The 27,414-nt window shown below is 47.0% G+C and overlaps 1 protein-coding gene across 4 annotated transcripts in view; it reads right to left on the minus strand.

The window, feature by feature from the left end:
• The window catches only part of ADGRB1 (adhesion G protein-coupled receptor B1), a 719,771-nt gene that overhangs the window by 211,649 nt on the left and 480,708 nt on the right, over window positions 1–27,414 (minus strand). For all 4 annotated transcript variants that reach the window (XM_075352815.1, XM_075352814.1, XM_075352813.1 and 1 more), the window contains exons 16-17: window positions 16,135–16,237; window positions 15,023–15,066 (exon numbers count right to left, since the gene is read on the minus strand). In XM_075352815.1, coding sequence (XP_075208930.1) covers window positions 15,023–15,066; window positions 16,135–16,237 — 147 coding nt within the window. The remainder of the gene's footprint in view (window positions 1–15,022; window positions 15,067–16,134; window positions 16,238–27,414) is intronic.

Consider the following 27,414-nt stretch of genomic DNA (forward strand, 5'->3'; position numbering starts at 1 on the left):
ACCCAGACAACACCCAGAACATGTACAGCGCCTACACAAACACTTGGTAACTACACACAACACATATATATATATATATATATATATATATATATATATATATATAACAAAAATCATACATGAACTACACAATACGTAAATTCTAGAATACCCGATGCGTAGAATCGGGCCACCTTCTAGTATATATATATATATATAATAATTCACCAGATTAATATATCAATCTAATATAAGGTGTCAGTGCAATAACCTTAACAATGAACAATGCACATCAACAAAATGGAGGCGCTGATACGGTGTTCCTATGTATGAAACACTAAGACCCCAATTTAAAGCGAAGTGCATTATAAAATAGCCATAGATCACAGTATAATTGGGGATTCAAAACATCCTAGGTTCAGATGGAAAAAGCAGACCTACTACAGTGCTACCATGAGGAGTTCAAAGTGCTTGAATGACACATGAAATCCCCATTGGAAGGCTGATGTACATTGAAAACACTAGAACCTGTATAGGGTATCAAAAATTACTGACCAGAGACCAAAAACCACACTGCCCAGCACCTCGACGCACGTTTCGCACTTGCTTCGTCAGAAAACTTAAAGCCATGATTGTCCAATTCCTATAGGTCTGGGACATACTGTAACCACTGGTCATTTGGGTACGGCATAATGCTTGAGAAGACCTTAATCCATGCTCAGGAGCTTCAAGTTACAAAAATGTGTCCCCTAAAGTCTCTTCTTACATTTACCAGAGATCAGTGTGGTTTTTTTTACCTACATTTTTTACCTATTTTTTTTCCCCAAAATTTCGGCACAAATTAAAAGTTTCACATGCGCGAGAAATTGGAATATTCCATCTCCTTTTTCTTATAATCATATGGAAGGTAATGAAACTAAATTAGGGATGTAATTTGTGATGTGCAGAGAAAGCAGAAGGGAGTCGGTTTAATGGTCCTCGACGGAGAAAGTTATGAGCGAGTGAGAAATGTCATTTAACATGAAAGTGACTGTGCAGACATTTTACATCAGCACGGTTCAGCGACTCACACTTACGGCTTCTTTGACTAACATAACAAGGCCCCCATCTGCCGTCATTACATCAAAATGATATTGGAAATAATAACCTTTTCAAGGAACATAAAGCTGCCAGTGGTAACCTCTCCATCATTTAGAGGGACTGGTCGAGTAACTAGGTTAATTAACGTCGGAGTGGATGCGTTCACTGTGAACTCTGCCATGTTCTGTTCTGGAAGAGCGGAAACGAGCCTTGTGATAGGAATAATCATCATGTCCATAAAGACGATGAGGTCTATATGGAAAAATGGCTAAAAAGCATCGAGGAAATTATCCGCCGTCACTTATTTACTGCCGGATGCCGTCTCCTTCTCTTCGAGCCATCGTCACCGTCCTTCATTGCCTCTTCATTGATTTCCTTTTTCTTTTTGAAACATTTTTGAATAGAATGTTAAATATTGATCCAGTTCCATTGGTAATTGAGGTTGGGAATATTTCTTTTTTAGGGCAAATTAGTTCTCGTCGTCTAGTTTATTTGCCCTCGTTTGCACCAGTAACGGATAAGAGAGTCCTAAAATGTAACATATTGTCTTCCCTTCCTCACCGTCAATTCCTTGGTTAAACGTAACACAAATGCGTCCTTCCAACCAGAAAATCCAAAAATATATGTGTAATCATAATCGATACTTTCCATTCCTCTTCTCCCATCATCTGCTTAATGATCTCGAAAAGGTAAAATTTTGGCTAAACCATGGAGCAGCAGCCGCCATGTCTTGGTCCATCCGGCAGCTTACAGTCCCTCCGGCCAAAACTGGCCAACTGACCCTGAAGAGGTGGGCATTTTGCAAATTTGCAAGAAAAAGGGTAGTTCTGGGCATTTTTGGATTTGACTCTTAGGTGGATTTGGGCCAAAACGTCCCAAAGGTTAGGACTAGAGATGAGTGAACCCAAGGTTTGGAGCTCGGACCGAACATAGAATTTACAAAAAAAAACAAACAGTTCTGGTTCGGAGTTTTGGTGGTTTACGTATGAACAACACCCGGTCACGCATCACTGTGCTAGGGTACGCTCGATGCTTGTGTATGCTCGGTGCTCGGGTACGCTCAGTGCTCGGGTACGCTCAGTGCTTGTGTATGCTCGGTGCTCGGGTACGCTCAGTGCTTGTGTATGCTCGGTGCTAAGCCCTGTGTGAGGCACTTGCAATGTATGATCGTCTCGCAGTGGGGGGGAACAGAAACATGACCGGTTGTAGTGTGTACCAAACTAAAAAATGAAAAATTAATGTTCACCTCTGAAAGTGACCTGTTTATGGCTGAATTAGGCCGAATTGCCCAATCAGTGACTTCCATTGGGGTTCAAGTCAAGTCCAGATCCCAAACCAAACTTTAAGTAAAATCCGGCTGCACCCACTGAACCGAACCTCCACCGGACCACTTATCTCTAATTAGGACCAAAATTGGTTTGGGTCTGCACCCATTTACAGATTGCTACCAGTGTGGAGACAACCTGAAATGCACAGCATCTCCTTGGTATTGATGTCAAGAAGTGTCCTCCCCCCCCCCCCAACAAATGGGTTAATATGAAAAAAGTCAACGGTATCAAGATAATGGTTCTTCTCAGCAAAAAAAACTAAAAAAGAAGTCACTGGAGGAACAACCAATAGCAATGTGTAGCCTGGAAAATGTCCAGGAGCTGTGACCTCCCGTCAGTGGTGCCAGACCTGAAGAAGGCAGGATGGTTGTTTCACAACCGTAGGATGAAAAAGGAAGGATTCTCTTCGTGTCAGGCGTTACGCCTCAACAATGTCTCACCTAGGCCAGCAATTCATAACACAAAACTCACAGGCTTTATTATTCCTCTTCTGTCCTGACTTTATCATTTCATAGTGTTTAAAGTTGAAGGTAGAGACAAGTCCATCGAGTTTAGCCCATGACCTAACATTGTGATCCAGAAGAAGGCAAAAACCCCATGTGACAGACAGTAAGCTCCACATTAGGGGGGAAAATTCCTTCCCGAATTCACATAAGGCAATCAGACAAGTTCCCTATATCAACGACCATCACAGAATCTACTTACTGCCCATAACTAGTAATATCATTTTTCAAGAAAGGCGACCAGGCTGCTCTTAAATTTTAGTAGTGTGTGAACCGTTACAACATGATGTGGCAGAGAGCTCCATAGTTTCACTGCTCTTACAGTAAAGAATCCATAGTATCACTGCTTGTACAGTAAAGAATCTGTAGCTGTGAAAGTTGAGTTTGCCACCCACCATTACACCCAAGTCTTTTTCAGTGACAGTTTTACCAAGTGTTCTACTATTTAGTATATACAGTAGTTATCCATTTTATTTCCTCTGCCCAAGTGCATGACCTTATATTTATTCACATGAACCTTCAATTGCCATTTCTCAGCCCAAGCCCCCAGCCTACACATATCCCTCTGCAACATTAAATTATCCTCCTCTGTATTAAATATCTTGCAGAATTTTGTATAATCTGCAAATATTGAAATTGTACTTTCAATGCCCTCTACAAGGTCATTAAAATAAAATAAAAAAAAATGTTAAAAAGAAGAGGGCCCAATACTGACCCCTGTGATACCCACTGGTTACTGTGACCCAGTCCAAGTGTATTCCATTAATAACCGCCCTTTGTTTCGTATCACTGAGCCCATTCTTAACCCAGTTACACATTTTCCTCTATTTCAATGTTCTGCTGCCGAATGATTACGAAATACCTAACACAAGTCTGTGCAGCGTAGAGGTAGCTTACTGTATAGCAATTAAGCTGAATGGGCCCATCGTGTCGTGTCAACTTCTATTTATCCAATCATGTGTTATCTTCACCTCCCTCAAAAGTTATATATGGGCAAGCTGTAGGGAGTGCAGAGGACACAGTTGCACTCCAAGGGGCCACAAGGGCACTGATGTCACATAAGAAGACGCCAGCTTTTGCCATGTTAATTGATCCCTATACCATATTTACAATAAGGGGTTGAACACTTAATGTTCCACTTTCATTACCTGGCCCGTATAGAGGAAACTTTGGCACTCTGTTGGGAGATATTTTTGCTATATGTGTCTATATGTGGCCACCCAGTGGTTCTAATGGGAATTACAGCCTGATTTTTTTTTTATTTTTTTAATTATTAATTAAATAAATAAATAAATCAAAGGAGTCTTCAACCAATTTCACAGAGGTATGAGTGGACCCGACAATGAATGTTGTGGTTCCATGCGCCTGTGTCTTCTATTCTGGTGGCTCACGTACCAGACTTCTGGGGTACAGTAATGTAACGTAACCCCAAATTTTTGAAAGATACAGAAAAATTAAGGTAAAAGATAAAAAAAAAAAAAAAAGGTAAAGGAATACCCCTTAAATTTTATTGGCTAATAGATTTAATTCCCTTAAGTGAAATATTTCCATCCGTGACTGAGGGGTAACCCACCCAATAAAGTGCATCTGTGCCGAGTTCTGAGAAGAGGGAGACCGGGCGGAAACGAGACATAATTACGACAAAAGCCGCTCATTCATCCCCCGGTTCCTGCATCCTGCACAATACACAGCAGAGTCTGCTCAGCAGCAAGTGATGACCTCAGCCGAAAACCAGCACCGGGCCCCGGCCAACAGCCCCAACCTCCACCACCTATTATATATATACAGCTGGTATAACCTGGGCATCTCCTGTATATAATTATATATGTACAGCTGGTATAACCTGGGCATCTCCTGTATATAATTATATATGTACAGCTGGTATAACCTGGGCATCTCCTGTATATAATTATATATGTACAGCCGGTATAACCTGGGCATCTCCTGTATATAATTATATATGTACAGCCGGTATAACCTGAGCATCTCCTGTATATAATTATATATGTACAGCCGGTATAACCTGGACATCTCCTGTATATAATTATATATGTACAGCTGGTATAACCTGGGCATCTCCTGTATATAATTATATATGTACAGCTGGTATAACCTGGACATCTCCTGTATATAATTATATATGTACAGCCGCTATAACCTGGGCATCTCCTGTATATAATTATATATGTACAGCCGGTATAACCTGGGTATCTCCTGTATATAATTATATATGTACAGCCGGTATAACCTGGGCATCTCCTGTATATAATTATATATGTACAGCCGGTATAACCTGGGCATCTCCTGTATATAATTATATATGTACAGCCGGTATAACCTGGGCATCTCCTGTATATAATTATATATGTACAGCCGCTATAACCTGGGCATCTCCTGTATATAATTATATATGTACAGCTGGTATAACCTGGGCATCTCCTGTATATAATTATATATATACAGCCGGTATAACCTGGGCATCTCCTGTATATAATTATATATGTACAGCCGGTATAACCTGGGCATCTCCTGTATATAATTATATATGTACAGCTGGTATAACCTGGGCATCTCCTGTATATAATTATATATGTACAGCTGATATAACCTGGGCATCTCCTGTATATAATGATATATGTACAGCTGGTATAACCTGGCATCTCCTGTATATAATTATATATGTACAGCCGGTATAACCTGGGCATCTCCTGTATATAATTATATATGTACAGCCGGTATAACCTGGGTATCTCCTGTATATAATTATATATGTACAGCCGGTATAACCTGGGTATCTCCTGTATATAATTATATATGTACAGCCGGTATAACCTGGGTATCTCCTGTATATAATTATATATGTACAGCCGGTATAACCTGGGCATCTCCTGTATATAATTATATATGTACAGCTGGTATAACCTGGGCATCTCCTGTATATAATTATATATGTACAGCTGATATAACCTGGGCATCTCCTGTATATAATGATATATGTACAGCTGGTATAACCTGGCAATCTCCTGTATATAATTATATATGTACAGCCGGTATAACCTGGGTATCTCCTGTATATAATTATATATGTACAGCCGGTATAACCTGGGCATCTCCTGTATATAATTATATATGTACAGCCGGTATAACCTGGGCATCTCCTGTATATAATTATATATGTACAGCTGATATAACCTGGGCATCTCCTGTATATAATTATATATGTACAGCCGGTATAACCTGAGCATCTCCTGTATATAATTATATATGTACAGCTGGTATAACCTGGGCATCTCCTGTATATAATTATACATGTACAGCCGGTATAACCTGGGCATCTCCTGTATATAATTATATATGTACAGCCGGTATAACCTGGGCATCTCCTGTATATAATTATATATGTACAGCTGATATAACCTGGGCATCTCCTGTATATAATGATATATGTACAGCTGGTATAACCTGGCATCTCCTGTATATAATTATATATGTACAGCCGGTATAACCTGGGTATCTCCTGTATATAATTATATATGTACAGCCGGTATAACCTGGGTATCTCCTGTATATAATTATATATGTACAGCTGGTATAACCTGGGCATCTCCTGTATATAATTATATATGTACAGCCGGTATAACCTGGGCATCTCCTGTATATAATTATATATGTACAGCCGGTATAACCTGGGCATCTCCTGTATATAATTATATATGTACAGCTGATATAACCTGGGCATCTCTTGTATATAATTATATATGTACAGCCGGTATAACCTGGGCATCTCCTGTATATAATTATATATGTACAGCTGATATAACCTGGGCATCTCCTGTATATAATTATATATGTACAGCCGGTATAACCTGGGCATCTCCTGTTTATAATTATATATGTACAGCCGGTATAACCTGGGCATCTCCTGTATATAATTATATATGTACAGCCGGTATAACCTGGGCATCTCCTGTATATAATTATATATGTACAGCCGGTATAACCTGGGCATCTCCTGTTTATAATTATATATGTACAGCTGGTATAACCTGGGCATCTCCTGTATATAATTATATATGTACAGCCGGTATAACCTGGGCATCTCCTGTATATAATTATATATGTACAGCCGGTATAACCTGGGCATCTCCTGTTTATAATTATATATGTACAGCCGGTATAACCTGGGCATCTCCTGTATATAATTATATATGTACAGCCGGTATAACCTGGGTATCTCCTGTATATAATTATATATATACAGCCGGTATAACCTGGGTATCTCCTGTATATAATTATATATGTACAGCTGGTATAACCTGGGTATTTTCTGTAGTTTTTCTCTGCCTTTTATGTGTAGATGTGGCTATATCGGTGATGCGTCCCGTCTATACTCCGCGGCGGCTGAGTCCCGATGTTTTGCATATGTATAATAAATAGTCAGTAAAGTAAATTTTCTAATTAATTATTAATATAAAGCCATTAAATATTCATCGCAGTTTAGAGGAACAAACCTCGCGCTGGCTGCCGCTGCTTCTCTGCTGCTGCTGATTTGTTTTGTCGCGTACAGTAAGTGACATGCTGTACAGTGTAAGGAGCCGGCGCTAATCCTGCGCCTGTCCGGCCCGTGCCTCCCCCTCCCGCTGGTGCAGCCATGCTTCTACAGCAGGTGTGTGCACCAATATCAGCAACAGCAATCTGCTCGGATTATTGCATTTTTCATACATTTTCTCTTTTCTATTTTTGTGGGGTTTTCTTAGTGCTAAAATGTTGGAATTCTGCATTTAAAAAAGGGAAGTGTGAAAAAAATGTAAGTGCGTTTTTAAGTTTCTATACTAAGAAATACATAAAAAATGCTGCATTAACTGTGCACCAAAACCAAATCAGAAGCAACTGGGACCTCATTTATGTGAATTGGCTCACAGTGAGATCGTTCTGGTTGCCTATAGCAACCACATTGCAGCTTTCAGCATTGAAGCTGCTGCAGTAAAGCTATTATATTATTATTATTATTATTAAGCTCAGGGTCCTCTGACGTAGGTCTCCTAGCGTGGGTCTTCTGGTGTGAGTCTGCTGGAGCTGATCTTCTGGAGTTGATCTTCTGGAGCTGGTCTTCTGGCGCTGGTCTTTTGGCGCTGGTCCTCTAGCGCAGGTCTTCCTGCGCTGGTCTTCCGGCGCTGGTCTTCTGCCGCTGGTCCTCTGGTGCTGGTGCTCTGGTGCTGGTCTTCTTGCGCTGGTGCTCTGGCGCTCTGGTGCTGGTCTTCTGGAGCTGATCTTCTGGAGCTGGTCTTCTGGAGCTGGTCTTCTGGAGCTGGTCTTCTGGAGCTGGTCTTCTGGCGCTGGTCTTCCTGCGCTGGTCTTCCGGCGCTGGTCCTCTGGTGCTGGTCTTCTGGTGCTCTGGTGCTGGTCTTCTGGTGCTGGTGCTCTGGTGCTGGTCTTCCTGCGCTGGTGCTCTGGCGCTCTGGTGCTGGTCTTCCGGCGCTGGTCTTCTGGTGCTGGTCTTCCGGCGCTGGTCTTCTGGTGCTGGTGCTCTGGTGCTGGTCTTCTGGTGCTCTGGTGCTGGTCTTCTGGTGCTGGTGCTCTAGCGCTCTTGTTCTGGTGCTCTGTTCGCTCTGGTGCTGGTCTTCTGGTGCTGGTCTTCTGGCATGGGTCTTCTGGTGTTGGTCTTCCTGCGCTGGTCTTCTGGTGCTGGTGCTCTGGTGCTGGTCTTCTGGCATGGGTCTTCTGGTGCTGGTCTATATCACTTAAGTAACTGGAATAATTGTCTCATACCCTTTCAGCAATGATCGGACCTCATACTAAGCGCCCTCTCGGCAGGAGCGTCTCTCCAGGTGCGGAGCAGTAATGGATCGGTGACTTTCCTTGACTGTCACTATTTGTATCTATTACACCATATTAAAGGTTATAGAGAGGATTCACTTTTCTGGGACTTCTAATAAACTTAAAGGAATTGTCTTTTGGATACTCCTTATTGAACAGCGAGGTGTCCCGACCGTAAGCTGCTCACGGGGTTTCCTGCTTCTGGGACTCACAGCGATCAGGAGCAGGCTGCTGAGAATCCTGATAAAATGTCTTAATTTTCCCTGCGGCGTCACCATATGGCGAAATAAAGCATTACACAGGACCGACGTGCTAATTAAGTGATGCACAGATGTGCCGGCTCCTCCGGAAAGACAGACCTTCTATTTAGCCCATGTCTACTAAATAATAGGTCTATTATATTATTTTAGATTTACCTAAAAAAATGCACAGTACATTATATTTAAAGGGTTTGTCCACAATTTGAACAATAAAGCTACCTTCTTCTAGAAAGAGCGCCGCCATTGCTTCCAGGTTGTGTGTGGTACTGCAACTAACCTCTATTAAGGTGAAAGGCACAGACCTGCAGCACTACTTGGAGAAAAGGATTTTTGAAAAATCCATCATTTTCTAATCCTGGGCATCCCTTTTGTCATGGCCCAGCTGATGCAGATATGGTCAGGGCTCCCCCTCATGTATTTATAGAGTGTAAGCTCCTGTGGTCAGGACTCCTCCCCCTCCTGTATCTATAGATTAGGAGCTCCTGTGGTCAGGACTCCTCCCCCTCCAGTATCTATAGATTAGAAGCTCCTGTGGTCAGGACTCCTCCCCCTCCAGTATCTATAGATTAGAAGCTCCTATGGTCAGGACTCCTCCCCCTCCAGTATCTATAGATTAGAAGCTCCTGTGGTCAGGACTCCTCCCCCTCCAGTATCTATAGATTAGAAGCTCCTGTGGTCAGGACTCCTCCCCCTCCAGTATCTATAGATTAGAAGCTCCTGTCGTCAGGACTCCTCCCCCTCCTGTATCTATAGATTAGAAGCTCCTATGGTCAGGACTCCCCTCCTCCTGTATCTATAGATTAGAAGCTCCTGTGGTCAGGACTCCTCCCCCTCCAGTATCTATAGATTAGAAGCTCCTGTGGTCACGATTCCCCCCCCCCTCCTGTATCTATAGATTAGAAGCTCCTGTGGTCAGGACTCCCCCCTCCTGTATCTATAGATTAGAAGCTCCTGTGGTCAGGACTCCCCCCTCCTGTATCTATAGATTAGAAGCTCCTGTGGTCAGGACTCCCCCCCTCCTGTATCTATAGATTAGAAGCTCCTGTGGTCAGGACTCCTCCCCCTCCTGTATCTATAGATTAGAAGCTCCTGTGGTCAGGACTCCCCCCCCCCCCTCCTGTATCTATAGATTAGAAGCTCCTGTGGTCAGGACTCCTCCCCCTCCTGTATCTATAGATTAGGAGCTCCTGTGGTCAGGACTCCTCCCCCTCCAGTATCTATAGATTAGAAGCTCCTGTGGTCAGGACTCCTCCCCCTCCAGTATCTATAGATTAGAAGCTCCTATGGTCAGGACTCCTCCCCCTCCAGTATCTATAGATTAGAAGCTCCTGTGGTCAGGACTCCTCCCCCTCCAGTATCTATAGATTAGAAGCTCCTGTGGTCAGGACTCCTCCCCCTCCAGTATCTATAGATTAGAAGCTCCTGTGGTCAGGACTCCTCCCCCTCCAGTATCTATAGATTAGAAGCTCCTGTGGTCAGGACTCCTCCCCCTCCTGTATCTATAGATTAGAAGCTCCTATGGTCAGGACTCCCCTCCTCCTGTATCTATAGATTAGAAGCTCCTGTGGTCAGGACTCCTCCCCCTCCAGTATCTATAGATTAGAAGCTCCTGTGGTCACGATTCCCCCCCCCTCCTGTATCTATAGATTAGAAGCTCCTGTGGTCAGGACTCCCCCCTCCTGTATCTATAGATTAGAAGCTCCTGTGGTCAGGACTCCCCCCCTCCTGTATCTATAGATTAGAAGCTCCTGTGGTCAGGACTCCTCCCCCTCCTGTATCTATAGATTAGAAGCTCCTGTGGTCAGGACTCCTCCCCCTCCAGTATCTATAGATTAGAAGCTCCTGTGGTCAGGACTCCCCCCCTCCTGTATCTATAGATTAGAAGCTCCTGTGGTCAGGACTCCCCCCCCCCTCCTGTATCTATAGATTAGAAGCTCCTGTGGTCAGGACTCCTCCCCCTCCAGTATCTATAGATTAGAAGCTCCTGTGGTCAGGACTCCTCCCCCTCCAGTATCTATAGATTAGAAGCTCCTGTGGTCAAGACTCTTCCCTCTCCTGTATCTATAGATTAGAAGCTCCTGTGGTCAGGATTCCTCCTCCAGTATCTATAGATTAGAAGCTCCTGTGGTCAGGACTCCTCCCCCTCCTGTATCTATAGATTAGAAGCTCCTGTGGTCAGGACTCCCCTCCTCCTGTATCTATAGATTAGAAGCTCCTGTGGTCAGGACTCCTCCCCCTCCAGTATCTATAGATTAGAAGCTCCGGTGGTCACGATTCCCTCCCCCTCCTGTATCTATAGATTAGAAGCTCCTGTGGTCAGGACTCCCCCCCTCCTGTATCTATAGATTAGAAGCTCCTGTGGTCAGGACTCCCCCCCCCCCTCCTGTATCTATAGATTAGAAGCTCCTGTGGTCAGGACTCCCCCCCCCCTCCTGTATCTATAGATTAGAAGCTCCTGTGGTCAGGACTCCTCCCCCTCCAGTATCTATAGATTAGAAGCTCCTGTGGTCAGGACTCCCCCCCTCCTGTATCTATAGATTAGAAGCTCCTGTGGTCAGGACTCCCCTCCTCCTGTATCTATAGATTAGAAGCTCCTGTGGTCAAGACTCCTCCCTCTCCTGTATCTATAGATTAGAAGCTCCTGTGGTCAGGACTCCTCCCCTCCTGTATCTATAGATTAGAAGCTCCTGTGGTCAAGACTCCTCCCTCTCCTGTATCTATAGATTAGAAGCTCCTGTGGTCAGGACTCCTCCTCCAGTATCTATAGATTGTATGCTCCTCCTCCTGTATCTATAGATTGTAAGCACCTCCTCCTGTATCTATAGATTAGAAGCTCCTGTGGTCACGACTCCCCTCTCCTGTATCTATAGATTAGAAGCTCCTGTAGTCAGGACTCCTCTTCCTCCTGTATCTATAGATTAGGAGCTCTTGTGGACAGGACTCCTCCCATATCTATAGATTTTACCTCACAGAAAGCTGCTGATTTCTGTGAGGTAAAACAGTTAAAAAGAAAAAAAAAAGGCAGGGAAATATTTTAAAACATAAAAATCAGCAGCTGTGATCCTATGAGGTCCTGTGTGCATACTGTTTTGCTAGAGCAGCTCTGTACAGTCAGACACGGCCATTACACAGTACACAGCAGGGACACATCTACAAGATTATCTCCGCACAGGAACATTTTTGTAAAACACGGTAAATTGTGGAAATTATTAATATTCCAAGATCTATTGATTAAAATGAACTTTGTTCTTGGGAAAACCCCTTTAAGTAGCGCTATTTCATAATCTGATCCTGAGCGAAAACTGCTTCTATTTTCTTTGTACAGAACATGGAGCCACAAAATATTTATACAACATAAAAATGCGAGACTAAAAAAAATTACATTGCATAAGAAGCCAGAATCTTACTTTTTTTTGCTTTTTTCCGGGAATATTAATAACATTTCTATATTATAACCTCTTTTGTAAAAAAAAAAAAAAAGTTTGTAAAAAATGGACATTTTTACTCTTTTATAAACGTTACACCTTGAAATATGAATTGTTCATGAATAGGGATGAGCGGACCCGTGGATGTTTGGGTTTAGAAGGTTTGGCCAAACTTTAGTGAAGAGTTTGTTTCGGTACCCAGACTTAACCTGAACTTAACCCCGAACCCCATATAAGTCAATGGGGACCTGAACTTTTGGGCTGTAAATTGGTTGTAGTAAGGACTAGGGGATTGCAAGGAAGCAAAATGGGGGTAAGAGCAAGACAAATTGCCAGGCAAAAAAATGTGGATAGGGAATAAATAAAAAAAAAAACAAAGTTGTGGAGTCCCCCCTATTTTGATAACCAGCCAAGGTAAAGCAGACAGCTGAGAGCTGATATTATCAGGCTGGGAAGGCACATTTTTATTTGGTCCTTCCCAGCCTAAAAATAGAAGCCCGCAGCCGCCCTAGAGTTGGCGCATCCATTGGATACTCAAATTCTGGTACTTTGCCTGACTCTTCCAGATTGCCTTCATGCAGTAGGAATAGGGGTAATATATGGGGTTGATGTCAGCTGTGTAATGTCAGCTGTCATCAAGCCAAGGGGTTACTAATGGAGAGGCATCTATCAGACACCGCCATTCCCCACCTAAAAGTAGTAGCCCGCAGCCGCCCCAGAGATGGCGTATCCATTATTTGTTCCAATTTCGGCTCTTCTCAACAGCCCTCTTGCATTGGGATTCTGGGTAATATATGGGGTTAATGTCAGTTGGCATTGGCCATGGTTAGTAATGGAGAGGCGTTTATCAGACACCCTCATTTCTAACCTGGCAAGTGTAAAGTAAAAAAAATCACCCACACGAAAAAGAAATGGTGTATTTGAATAAAGTCTCCCCACACTCCCTCATTCACCAATTTACGGTATTCATTTATAAAAATCCTTGAAGTTCCAATATAATACAAAGAGTAATGTTACACAACACCTACTCAATCCTATGGAGCTTCATTCTGAGAACGTTCTCAGAACGAGGCTCCATAGGATTCGATGGACGTCATGGGACATTACACCATTGGATTACATCGCAACTTTTAGGATTTGTTGATGCAGTGTGGGGGAGTCTTTAGTCAAATAAACTATTTTTTTTCCTGTGTGTGTTTTTGTTAGTTTTACACTTACTGGGTTAGTAATGGGGGTGTCTGATAGATGCTTCACCATTACTAACCCGTCAATTCACAGCTGACATCAACCCCAAAAGTATTACCCCAATTGCCACCGCCCCAGGGCAATCGGGAAGAGTTGGACAACACGCCAGAATTGGAGCATCTAATGGATGCTCCACATCTGGGGTGGCTACGAGCTGCTTTTTTTTACACTGGAAAGGGCCAAATAACCATGGGCCTTCCCAGCCTGATAATACCAGCCCGCAGCTGTCTGCTTTACCTGCACTGGTTATCAAAAGTAGGAGGACCCCACACCTTTTTTTTTTTTTTTCTTCCCAGGCATCTTCTTGAAGCCAAAAAGCTTGTTGATTGGCTGAGCTGCATACTTTCAACAAGCCTTATTCAGCATCTCCAAACTTGACGATAGACTTCCCTGGTGCCCGGTATGAACCCTGAAATTTACCAGGCTTGCTCATCCCCATTCATGAGTAACATATAGAGAACCTCAAAGACTAAATGTTTCCAAAAGTTCACAAAAAGATACAATAATTGGATACATTTATACAGCCGTATTCTGAAACTTTTGTATTTTTCCCATTTCTTCTCTTTATTTTTTTCTCTTTATTTTTTTTATATAGCGCTAACATATTCCACAGCGCTTTACATACATCAGAAACCCTGTCCCCATTGGGGCTCACAATCTAGAGTCCTTATCTGTATGTCTTTGGAGTGTGGGAGGAAACCGGAGAACCCGGAGGAAACCCACGCAAACACGGGGAGAACATACAAACTCCTTGCAGATGGTGTCCTTGATGGGATTTGAACCTAGGACCCCAACGCTGCAAGGCTGCAGTGCTAACCACTGAGCCACCACAAGACTGCAGTGCTAACCACTGAGCCACCACACGACTGCAGTGCTAACCACTGAGCCACCACACGACTGCAGTGCTAACCACTGAGCCACCACACGACCGCAGTGCTAACCACTGAGCCACCACAAGACCGCAGTGCTAACCACTGAGCCACCACAAGACTGCAGTGCTAACCACTGAGCCACCACACGACTGCAGTGCTAACCACTGAGCCACCACACGACCGCAGTGCTAACCACTGAGCCACCACACGACCGCAGTGCTAACCACTGAGCCACCACAAGACCGCAGTGCTAACCACTGAGCCACCACAAGACCGCAGTGCTAACCACTGAGCCACCACAAGACTACAGTGCTAACCACTGAGCCACCGGGCTGCACTAAAACAAATTGTAAAACAAATATGCAGCATTCCATGAAAATTCCTCCTTATGAAGGATCATCTGATTAACATTATATTATGGGAAAAAAATGTAACAAATTGTTCAAATTTCAAGTACAATAATACAATAAAAAAAAGTGAGGGAAACGTTGAGGAATGAAGAGACTGACTTACGTGTCGGTTTCGTCCCACAGGATGCACGTGTGGTTGGTCGTTCCCTGGAGAAATGTAAAAAAAAATAAAAATTCTATTAATTTTTTTTTTGTAATCTGGGAAATGATAGGACATTTATCTCCCAGTCTGAGACCGGTGGTTGACGGCTCCACCACCGAGCTGTGGACTGTGTTGGGACGGGAACTTTGTATTCTGTGCAAACCGCAAATTACAGTTCCATTACTTTCCCACTTAACACATATTGCTCGCCTAGGGCAAGGTGATAATCCGCGCACGCTTGATACTGTTAATGACACACATTGATTTTACTATGACAATGACAACCCGCGAATGCTCTGACCTTGGAGCTTCGGAAGCTGCGGGCATTTACACAGCGAATTGCAGTGGCTTTTTATTTCCTCGTAGTATCGCTTTAAATATTGCGTCACGGACGGTGACATCACAGAGGCAGTCGTGATGTCACCGGAGGGATGTAGGATGCAAATATCATTGGGTGTCTGACCTCTGGAAATGCTCTGGGGGGGCAGGGGAGCGGCTATGGGAGTTAGATTTAAAATGAGCAAATCTGCCACAATTGAATTTGTCAGATTCGCCTGAATTTGGCAACATTTGTAGCCATTTATTAGGTGTGAGGTCGCTCCGGGCCCCGGAGTATAATAAGCGGAGAGTATAAAGAAACATAAAATAAAAATTATACCCACCTGACCTTCACCTGTGTCGGCACCGCAGCTCCGCTCCAGGGCTCTCACTGGCTCGAAATCTCCCTACGGATCTGTCTTCACTTTCATACTCTAGGCCCCGTGAGATGTCATAATGTGACATTACGGCAGCACGTGATGCCTAGTCCGTACCGGAAGTGCTGAAAAGTGAAGGCGGAAGAGCAGGTCGGAGGTGGAGGGAGGATGCGAGCCAGCGAAGGACCTGGCGGGAGCTATGGTGCCAAGAAAGGTGAATGGTCAGGTGCGCTATCCCCAAAAACCACCAAGTGGTGGTTCTGCCATAGATGTGGTGCACGGCGGCCATCGCTCCACGTAAAGCTGATGTTATAATTGGCATTTCCGTGAGTGTCAGTGAAATTGTGCAACAAGATCCAGTGACCGGGATCTACTCACGTTGTAGAGGTGGGAGAACTCGATGTCCAGGGGCACAGACACGGAGCGCGGCGCGGGCTTCACCGTCACCGAGATGATGCGAGAGTTCAGCACCGTGGTGTTTCTGAATCAGAGAGAAAAGGAGAAAAACAAAAAGAGTCATCAAGATGTGCGAGGTGACGACGAGCTTCCAGCAGCAACCGGAGCCACGCAGGAAGCAAAGCACACAAGACACCAACCTTATAGGAGAAAGCCATGACACAGACTTATTATCACACTGCACAGACTTACTAGGCCAGAATACAGGCGCATTATCCTGAAAACCAATCTATATTCTCAGAGAACAGACTTATTATATCAGGCACAGACTTATTATAACAGGCACAGACTTATGAGATCAGGCACAGACTTATTATAACAGGCACAGACTTATTATATCAGGCACAGACTTATTATATCAGGCACAGACTTATTATAACAGGCACAGACTTATGAGATCAGGCACAGACTTATTATATCAGGCACAGACTTATTATATCAGGCACAGACTTATTATATCAGGCACAGACTTATTATATCAGGCACAGACTTATTATATCAGGCACAGACTTATTATATCAGGCACAGACTTATTATATCAGGCACAGACTTATTATATCAGGCACAGACTTATTATATCAGGCACAGACTTATTATATCAGGCACAGACTTATTATATCAGGCACAGACTTATTATATCAGGCACAGACTTATTATATCAGGCACAGACTTATTATATCAGGCACAGACTTATTATAACAGGCACAGACTTATTATAACAGGCACAGACTTATTATATCTCAGATACTAACTTATTATATGCACATTGACTTATTATATCAGGCACAGACTTATTATATCAGATCCTAGCTTATTATAGACACAGACTTATATCAGATACTGAATTATTACACCAGAGCCCTGACTTACAATATCAAATATTGACTTATAACATAGTACTGACTTACTATATCAGAGCCCTGACTTACTATATCAGAGCCCTGACTTACTATATCAGAGCCCAGACTTACTATATCAGAGCCCAGACTTACTATATCAGAGCCCAGACTTACTATATCAGAGCCCTGACTTACTATATCAGAGCCCTGACTTACTATATCAGAGCCCTGACTTACTATATCAGAGCCCTGACTTACTATATCAGAGCCCTGACTTACTATATCAGAGCCCAGACTTAGGGGTGCTTCACACACAGCGAGCTCGCTGCCGAGATCGCTGCTGAGTCACGCTTTTTGTGACGCAGCAGTGACCTCATTAGCGATCTCGCTGTGTGTGACAATGAGCAGCGATCTGGCCCCTGCTGCGAGATCGCTGCTCGTTACACACAGCCCTGGTTCGTTTTCTTCAAAGCCGCTCTCCCGCTGTGACACACAGATCGCTGTGTGTGACAGCGAGAGAGCGACAAATGAAGCGAGCAGGGAGCCGGCATCTGACAGCTGAGGTAAGCTGTATCCAAGATAAACATCGGGTAACCAAGGTGGTTACCCGATATTTACCTTAGTTACGAGCCTCTGCAGCTCTCACGCTGCCTGTGCTGCCGGCTCCGGCTCTCTGCACATGTAGCTGCTGTACACATCGGGTTAATTAACCCGATGTGTACAGCAGCTAGGAGAGCAAGGAGCCAGCGCTAAGCAGTGTGCGCGGCTCCTTGCTCTCTGCACATGTAGCTGCATTACACATCGGGTTAATTAACCCGATGTGTACTGTAGCTATGGTAGGAGAGCAAGGAGCCAGCGCTCAGTGTGCGCGGCTCCCTGCTCCCTGCACACACAGCTGTGCGCTGGTAACTAATGTAAACATCGGGTAACCATACCCGATGTTTACCTTAGTTACCAGTCTCCGCAGCTTCCAGACGGCAGCTCCGTGTAAGCGCAGCGTCGCTTGCACGTCGCTGCTGGCTGGGGGCTGGTCACTGGTCGCTGGTGAGATCTGCCTGTTTGACAGCTCACCAGCGACCATGTAGCGATGCAGCAGCGATGCTGACCAGGTCAGATCGCTGGTCGGATCGCTGCTGCATCGCTAAGTGTGAAGGTACCCTTACTATATCAGAGCCCAGACTTACTATATCAGAGCCCAGACTTACTTATATCAGAGCCCAGACTTATCAGAGCCCAGACTTACTAATATCAGAGCCCAGACTTACTAATATCAGAGCCCAGACTTACTAATATCAGAGCCCAGACTTACTAATATCAGAGCCCAGACTTACTATATCAGAGCCCAGACTTACTATATCAGAGCCCAGACTTACTAATATCAGAGCCCAGACTTACTATATCAGAGCCCAGACTTACTATATCAGAGCCCAGACTTACTATATCAGAGCCCAGACTTACTATATCAGAGCCCAGACTTACTATATCAAAGCCCAGACTTACTATATCAGAGCCCAGACTTACTATATCAGAGCCCAGACTTACTATATCAGAGCCCAGACTTACTATATCAGAGCCCAGACTTACTATATCAGAGCCCAGACTTACTATATCAGAGCCCAGACTTACTATATCAGAGCCCAGACTTACTATATCAGAGCCCAGACTTACTATATCAGAGCCCAGACTTACTATATCAGAGCCCAGACTTACTATATCAGAGCCCAGACTTACTATATCAGAGGCCAGACTTACTATATCAGAGGCCAGACTTACTATATCAGAGCCCAGACTTACTATATCAGAGCCCAGACTTACTATATCAGAGCCCAGACTTACTATATCAGAGCCCAGACTTACTATATCAGAGCCCAGACTTACTATATCAGAGCCCAGACTTACTATATCAGAGCCCAGACTTACTATATCAGAGCCCAGACTTACTAATATCAGAGCCCAGACTTACTAATATCAGAGCCCAGACTTACTATATCAGAGCCCAGACTTACTATATCAGAGCCCAGACTTACTATATCAGAGCCCAGACTTACTATATCAGAGCCCAGACTTACTATATCAGAGCCTAGACTTACTATATCAGAGCCCAGACTTACTATATCAGAGCCCAGACTTACTATATCAGATATGGACTTACTATATCAGAGCCCAGACTTACTAATATCAGAGCCCAGACTTACTATATCAGATACTGACTTTAATGTCTCTGAATACAAAATGAAATGCCTCCTCTGTGCCTGGAGGGTCGTCTTTTTATGCAAACATCAGGATGTGTTTACTGCCCCCATGTTACAGGCCTATGTACATCATGGAGTGGGGACCTGCTCGCCCCTCCTGGCCTTTGAATATTCATAATGTAGGAGGCGTAGGCAGAAAGCTAAATCCTGAGAAAGTAGAAAGTTTGTGCAAAATTTTGACTTTAAAGTGGAGAAATTCCCCCCACGCCCCACCGGAGCCTTTAATGCCGCTAATGGCGGTTTTGTCACTTTCCATGCGCGGTCATCACAGGCCGCTCCGTCCATTCCCGGTGCAGAATAATCGGATAAACCTTCATGAAGATGACTGTAATTTTTGGCTGAAATCTAATCCCTGCAATTTTGCTATTTCTGCGGCTTTCAATCACTGAGTAGTGAGAAGTAATGGAGGGAAACGTCTCCGGTCCGGATTATTCAATTATCATCCTATGGGATTTTATATATGTATTATAAGAGCTGTAATGGTATTGCTGATGGCAACTGGAATTAGTGTGCAAAGCGTTAATGGGAGCACTGGTGGCAATGCACTGGTTAATGCTGCTGTGGTATAGTGCTGTATACTGTCGGTGGGGGGGGGGGGGAGGAAGCATGGAGAAGTGCACCGCTCATTCACTGACTTGGTGGGGGGGAGGGAATGGGTGCACCGCATCCTTAACTGACATGGAGAGGAGGGGTGCACCTCTCATTCACTGAACTGAAGGGGGTGAGGGGTGTACTGCTCATTCACTGACTTGGGGGGATGGAAAGGGTGCTCATTCACTGACTGGAGGGAGAGGGGTGCACTGCTCATTCACTGACTTGGGGGAGAGGGGTGCACCGCTTATTCACTGACTTGGGGGGAGGGAGGGGAGCACCGCTCATTCACTGACTTGTGTTTTCCAGCACAATGATTGTAACGTAACTGAGGCATAATTAATGGTGCCCGCTGCTCTGTGTATGCTACATGCCTGAAAGGACGGGGAGCGGAGCAGCCAGTCTACAGCACGCTGCACGGAGTCAGCACGGAACCGGTGTAACGGACAGCAGACTGGGCATGAATGAAACACGGGCAGCCTGACAGCACCTGGGCACAAGGATGGGTAGCCTGGCAGCACAGGGACACAGGGATGGGCAGCCTGACAGCACCTGGGCACAAGGATGGGCAGCCTGGCAGCACAGGGACACAGGGATGGGCAGCCTGACAGCACCTGGGCACAAGGATGGGCAGCCTGGCAGCACCTGGGGCACAGGGACGGGCAGCCTGGCAGCACCGGGGCACAGGGACGGGCAGCCTGGCAGCATCGGGGCACAGGGACGGGCAGCCTGGCAGCACCGGGGCACAGGGATATATATAATTGCCTTATTCTGTCTGTCTGTCTGTCTGTCTGTCATGCTCCGAAATTGTGTCCTTACGGGGACACAAAGCTGATTGGCCGCTGGGCTCGCCATGGCCCCGCCCCCCCACACGGATTGGCCTCTCGCCCCGACTCTCTGCAGGCCCCGCCCCCCTCACGCAATCCACGCTCGCTCTGGCCCAACTGACACGGAGCCCCGATTCCCAGGTGAGTACACACACACACATCAGATCACACTCACTCTCACACTCACTCTCACTCTCACACACACCTCACACATCACAACATGCTGGGATATCTCTTGCTTCTACACCGGCTCCGTCATGATCCCGGCAGCGCCAGACATAACCTTGCGATGCTGGGATCTTGACGGAGGCCGTGAAAGCTGGTAACCATTATACACATCGGGTAACTAAGGTCCCTTAGTTACCCGATGTGTATCATAGTTACCAGTGTACACCGGCTCACACTCACTCTCACACACACCTCACACACACATCACATCGCATCCACACATCAAGGTCCTGCAGCGGCGGAAAATACAGACACATAACAGCACACACACATAACAGCACACACATACACACACACAAATCAGATCACACTCACACACACCTCACACATCACATCACATCCACACACTCACAACATCCTGGGATATCGCTTGCTTCTCGGCCTCGATACTGTGCTGTTGTGATCTTCCAGGACCTGCCGGAGGATCACATGGCCAGAAGCATGTGATATCCCCGGATGTTGTGAGTATAAGCGCGTATGTGCGATATCATCAGTGTCTGTGTGTGTGAGTGGATGCGATCGGGTGTGTGTGAGTGGATGCGATCAGGTGTGTGTGAGTGGATGCGATCGGGTGTGTGTGAGTGGATGCGATCGGGTGTGTGTGAGTGGATGCGATCGGGTGTGTGTGAGTGGATGCGATCGGGTGTGTGTGAGTGGATGCGATCGGGTGTGTGTGAGTGGATGCGATCGGGTGTGTGAGTGTCGGCAGAGGAGCACGGCGTGCTGGAGGAGGCTGGGAGCAGAGAGACTGATCATGGGGAAGGCTGGGAGGAGAGAGGCTGATGCTGGGGGAGGCTGGGAGGGGGAGGCTGGGACGAGGGAGGCTGATGCTGGGGGAGGCTGGGAGGGGGAGGCTGGGACGAGGGAGGCTGATGCTGGTGGAGGCTGATGCTTGGGGAGGATGATGCTGGGGGAGGCTGGAAGGAGAGAGGCTAATGCTGGTGGAGGCTGATGCTTGGGGAGGCTGATGCTGGGGGAGACTGGGAGGGGAAGGCTGATGCTGAGGGAGGCTGGGAGGAAGGAGGCTGGGAGGAGAGAGGCTGATCCTGGGGAAGGCTGGGAACGGGAGGCTGATGCTGAGGGAGGCTGATGCTGAGGGAGGCTGGGAGGGGAAAGCTGATGCTGGGGAAGGCTGGGAGGACGGAGGCTGGGAGGAGAGAGGCTGATCCTGGGGAAGGCTGGGAACGGGAGGCTGATGCTGGGGAAGGCTGATGCTGAGGGAGGCTGGGAGGGGAAAGCTGATGCTGGGGAAGGCTGGGAGGACGGAGGCTGGGAGGAGAGAGGCTGATCCTGGGGAAGGCTGGGAGAGGGAGGCTGATGCTGGAGGAGGCTGGAAGGAGAGAGGCTAATGCTGGTGGAGGCTGATGCTTGGGGAGGCTGATGCTGGGGGAGACTGGGAGGGGAAGGCTGATGCTGAGGGAGGCTGGGAGGAAGGAGGCTGGGAGGAGAGAGGCTGATCCTGGGGAAGGCTGGGAGAGGGAGGCTGATGCTGGAGGAGGCTGGAAGGAGAGAGGCTGATGCTGGCGGAGGCTGATGCTGGGGAGGCTGGGAGAGGGAGGCTGATGCTGAGGGAGGCTGGGAGGAGGGAGGCTGGGAGAGGTAGGCTGAGAGAAGAGAGGCTGATGCACACACACACACACACGCGCACTGCACAACACACCACACACACACACACACACTAGGAACCACAAACAACTGCCCTACACAGACACCCACACACACAGACAACGCTGCACACACACAACACCCAACACACAAACACCGCGGCACACACAAATATACGCACATACCGCACAACACACACATTGCACAAAACATACCTCCCCCCAAAACACACCACACACACACAAACCGCGCAACACACACACAACGCTACAGACACACAGCGCTCCACAAACAACGCAACACACGCAACACACATACAACACCGCTCTCACCCCCCGTCACACCCAGACAACACCCAGAACATGTACAGCGCCCTACACAAACACTTGGTAACTACAGACAACAACATCTCTCTCTCTCTCTATATATATATATATATATATATATAACAAAAATCATACATGAACTACACAATACGTAAATTCTAGAATACCCGATACGTAGAATCGGGCCACCTTCTAGTATATATCTATATATATAATTGCCTTATTCTGTCTGTCTGTCTGTCTGTCATGCTCCGAAATTGTGTCCTTACGGGGACACAAAGCTGATTGGCCGCTGGGCTCGCCATGGCCCCGCCCCCCCACACGGATTGGCCTCTCGCCTCGACTCTCTGCAGGCCCCGCCCCCCTCACGCAATCCACGCTCGCTCTGGCCCAACTGACACGGAGCCCCGATTCCCAGGTGAGTACACACACACACATCAGATCACACTCACTCTCACACTCACTCTCACTCTCACACACACCTCACACATCACAACATGCTGGGATATCGCTTGCTTCTACACCGGCTCCGTCAGGATCCCAGCAGCGCCAGACATAACCTTGCGATGCTGGGATCTTGACGGAGGCCGTGAAAGCTGGTAACCATTATACACATCGGGTAACTAAGGTCCCTTAGTTACCCGATGTGTATCATAGTTACCAGTGTACACCGGCTAACACTCACTCTCACACACACCTCACACACACATCACATCGCATCCACACATCAAGGTCCTGCAGCGGCGGAAAATACAGACACATAACAGCACACACACATAACAGCACACACATACACACACACAAATCAGATCACACTCACACACACCTCACACATCACATCACATCCACATACTCACAACATCCTGGGATATCGCTTGCTTCTCGGCCTCGATACTGTGCTGTTGTGATCTTCCAGGACCTGCCGGAGGATCACATGGCCAGAAGCATGTGATATCCCCGGATGTTGTGAGTATAAGCGCGTATGTGCGATATCATCAGTGTCTGTGTGTGTGAGTGGATGCGATCGGGTGTGTGTGAGTGGATGCGATCGGGTGTGTGTGAGTGGATGCGATCGGGTGTGTGTGAGTGGATGCGATCGGGTGTGTGTGAGTGGATGCGATCGGGTGTGTGTGAGTGGATGCGATCGGGTGTGTGTGAGTGGATGCGATCGGGTGTGTGTGAGTGGATGCGATCGGGTGTGTGTGAGTGGATGCGATCGGGTGTGTGAGTGTCGGCAGAGGAGCACGGCGTGCTGGAGGAGGCTGGGAGCAGAGAGGCTGATCATGGGGAAGGCTGGGAGGAGAGAGGCTGATGCTGGGGGAGGCTGGGACGAGGGAGGCTGATGCTGGGGGAGGCTGATGCTTGGGGAGGATGATGCTGGGGGAGGCTGGAAGGAGAGAGGCTAATGCTGGTGGAGGCTGATGCTTGGGGAGGCTGATGCTGGGGGAGACTGGGAGGGGAAGGCTGATGCTGAGGGAGGCTGGGAGGAAGGAGGCTGGGAGGAGAGAGGCTGATCCTGGGGAAGGCTGGGAACGGGAGGCTGATGCTGAGGGAGGCTGATGCTGATTGAGGCTGGGAGGGGAAAGCTGATGCTGGGGAAGGCTGGGAGGACGGAGGCTGGGAGGAGAGAGGCTGATCCTGGGGAAGGCTGGGAACGGGAGGCTGATGCTGGGGAAGGCTGATGCTGAGGGAGGCTGGGAGGGGAAAGCTGATGCTGGGGAAGGCTGGGAGGACGGAGGCTGGGAGGAGAGAGGCTGATCCTGGGGAAGGCTGGGAGAGGGAGGCTGATGCTGGAGGAGGCTGGAAGGAGAGAGGCTAATGCTGGTGGAGGCTGATGCTTGGGGAGGCTGATGCTGGGGGAGACTGGGAGGGGAAGGCTGATGCTGAGGGAGGCTGGGAGGAAGGAGGCTGGGAGGAGAGAGGCTGATCCTGGGGAAGGCTGGGAACGGGAGGCTGATGCTGAGGGAGGCTGATGCTGAGGGAGGCTGGGAGGGGAAAGCTGATGCTGGGGAAGGCTGGGAGGAAGGAGGCTGGGAGGAGAGAGGCTGATCCTGGGGAAGGCTGGGAACGGGAGGCTGATGCTGGGGAAGGCTGATGCTGTGGGAGGCTGGGAGGGGAAAGCTGATGCTGGGGAAGGCTGGGAGGACGGAGGCTGGGAGGAGAGAGGCTGATCCTGGGGAAGGCTGGGAGAGGGAGGCTGATGCTGGAGGAGGCTGGAAGGAGAGAGGCTGATGCTGGCGGAGGCTGATGCTGGGGAGGCTGGGAGAGGGAGGCTGATGCTGAGGGAGGCTGGGAGGAGGGAGGCTGGGAGAGGTAGGCTGAGAGAAGAGAGGCTGATGCACACACACACACACACACACACACGCGCACTGCACAACACACCACACACACACACACACACACTAGGAACCACAAACAACTGCCCTACACAGACACCCACACACACAGACAACGCTGCACACACACAACACCCAACACACAAACACCGCGGCACACACAAATATACGCACATACCGCACAACACACACATTGCACAAAACATACCTCCCCCCAAAACACACCACACACACACAAACCGCGCAACACACACACAACGCTACAGACACACAGCGCTCCACAAACAACGCAACACACGCAACACACATACAACACCGCTCTCACCCCCCGTCACACCCAGACAACACCCAGAACATGTACAGCGCCCTACACAAACACTTAGTAACTACACACAACATCTCTCTCTCTCTCTATATATATATATATATATATATATATATATATAACAAAAATCATACATGAACTACACAATACGTAAATTCTAGAATACCCGATACGTAGAATCGGGCCACCTTCTAGTATATATATATATATATATATATATATATATATATATTATATAGATCTGGAGGAGATGCAAGTGAGGATCCAGCAATGACTGCCATAACCAGTCCATTCCTCCATTACTGAGAAATCAGCGTTATAATGGATATGTAAATGAGGCTGAAGTGCTATGGGAGATCGGAAGCCTCCGTCACTCCGGTTCTATTCCTCACCCGCCTCCTCCTATACGACACGACTGATTCTCTGTTGTATGAATTAGTCTCTATTTTTCAGGCAAAGGAGCAGCCAGTCAAGCAGGAGGAGGCAGCACTGGAAAGGAATAGACCTGGAGTGATGGAGGGTAGCTCTGAAGACTGTTGTCACTCCAGCTCTATGCCCAGCCACCTCCTACTATTTGACTGACAGTCTCTATTGTATTTTGATTTCAGACAAAGGAACTGCCAGTCAAGCAAGAGGAGGTGGCGCTGGGAGAAGAATAGAGCTGGAGTGATGGAGGGTACATCTGAAGCATCTGTCACTCCGGCTCTATGCCCAACCACCTGCTACTATTTGACTGACAGTCTCTATTGTATGTGATTTCAGACAAATGAACTGCCAGTCAAGCAGACGGAGGTGGTGCTGGGAGGAGAATAGAGCTGAAATGATGGAAGGTACATCTGAAGCCTCTGTCACTTCGGCTCTATTTCCAACCCAGTTCCACTTCCTCCTATTTGACTGACAGTATCTATTGTAAGTGATTTCAGGCAAAGGAGCTGTAAATCAAGCAAGAGGAGACAGCGCTGGGCGGGGAATAGAGCTGGAGTGATGGAGGGTAGATCTGAAGCCTCTGTAACTCCGCATCTATTCCCCGCCACCTCTTACTATTTGACTGACAGTCTTTATTGCATGTAATTTCAGACAAAGGATCCTCTAGTCCAGAGGTTCCCAACTCCAGTCCTCAAGGCACACCAACAGTGCATGTTTTCAAGATTTCCTTAGTATTGCACATGTGATAATTTAATCACCTGCCCAGGTGCTGAATCCAACACCCATGCAATGCTAAAGAAATCCGGAAAACCTGCACTGTTGGTGTGCCTTGAGGACTGGAGTTGGGAACCTCTGCTCTAGTCGAGCAGGAGGAGGTAGCACTGGGTGGGGAATAGTGCATGATTGATAAAGGGTAGATCTGAAGCCTCTGCCACTCCAGCTCTATTCCCCACCCAGCACCACCTGCTTCTATTTGACTGACAGTCTCTAATGCATGTGATTTCAGGCAAAGGAGCAGCCAGTCAAACAAAAGGAGACCACGCTGGGCGGGGAATAGAGCTGGAATAATGGAGAGTACATCTGAAGCCTCTGTCACTCCAGCTCTATTCCCCCGAGAGCCCCACCACCTCGTATTTGGCTGACAGTCTCTAATGCATGTGATTTCAGGCAAAGGAGCAGCCAGTCAAACAAGAGACGTTGCTGGGCGGGGAATAGAGCTGGAATAATGGAGAGTACATCTGAAGCCTCTGTCACTCCAGCTCTATTCCCCCCAGAGTCCCACCACCTCCTATTTGGCTGACAGTCTCTATTGTATGTGATCACATGCAAATTGCAGCCAGTCAAGCAGGAGGAGGCGGCACCTGGAAAGGAATAGAGCTGGAGTGATGGAGGCTTCAGATGTACCATAGCACTTCGGCGTAATTTACATATGAATTCAAACCCTGAT

This window comes from Anomaloglossus baeobatrachus, chromosome 6, assembly GCF_048569485.1.
Source record: "Anomaloglossus baeobatrachus isolate aAnoBae1 chromosome 6, aAnoBae1.hap1, whole genome shotgun sequence".
NCBI lineage: Eukaryota > Metazoa > Chordata > Amphibia > Anura > Aromobatidae > Anomaloglossus > Anomaloglossus baeobatrachus.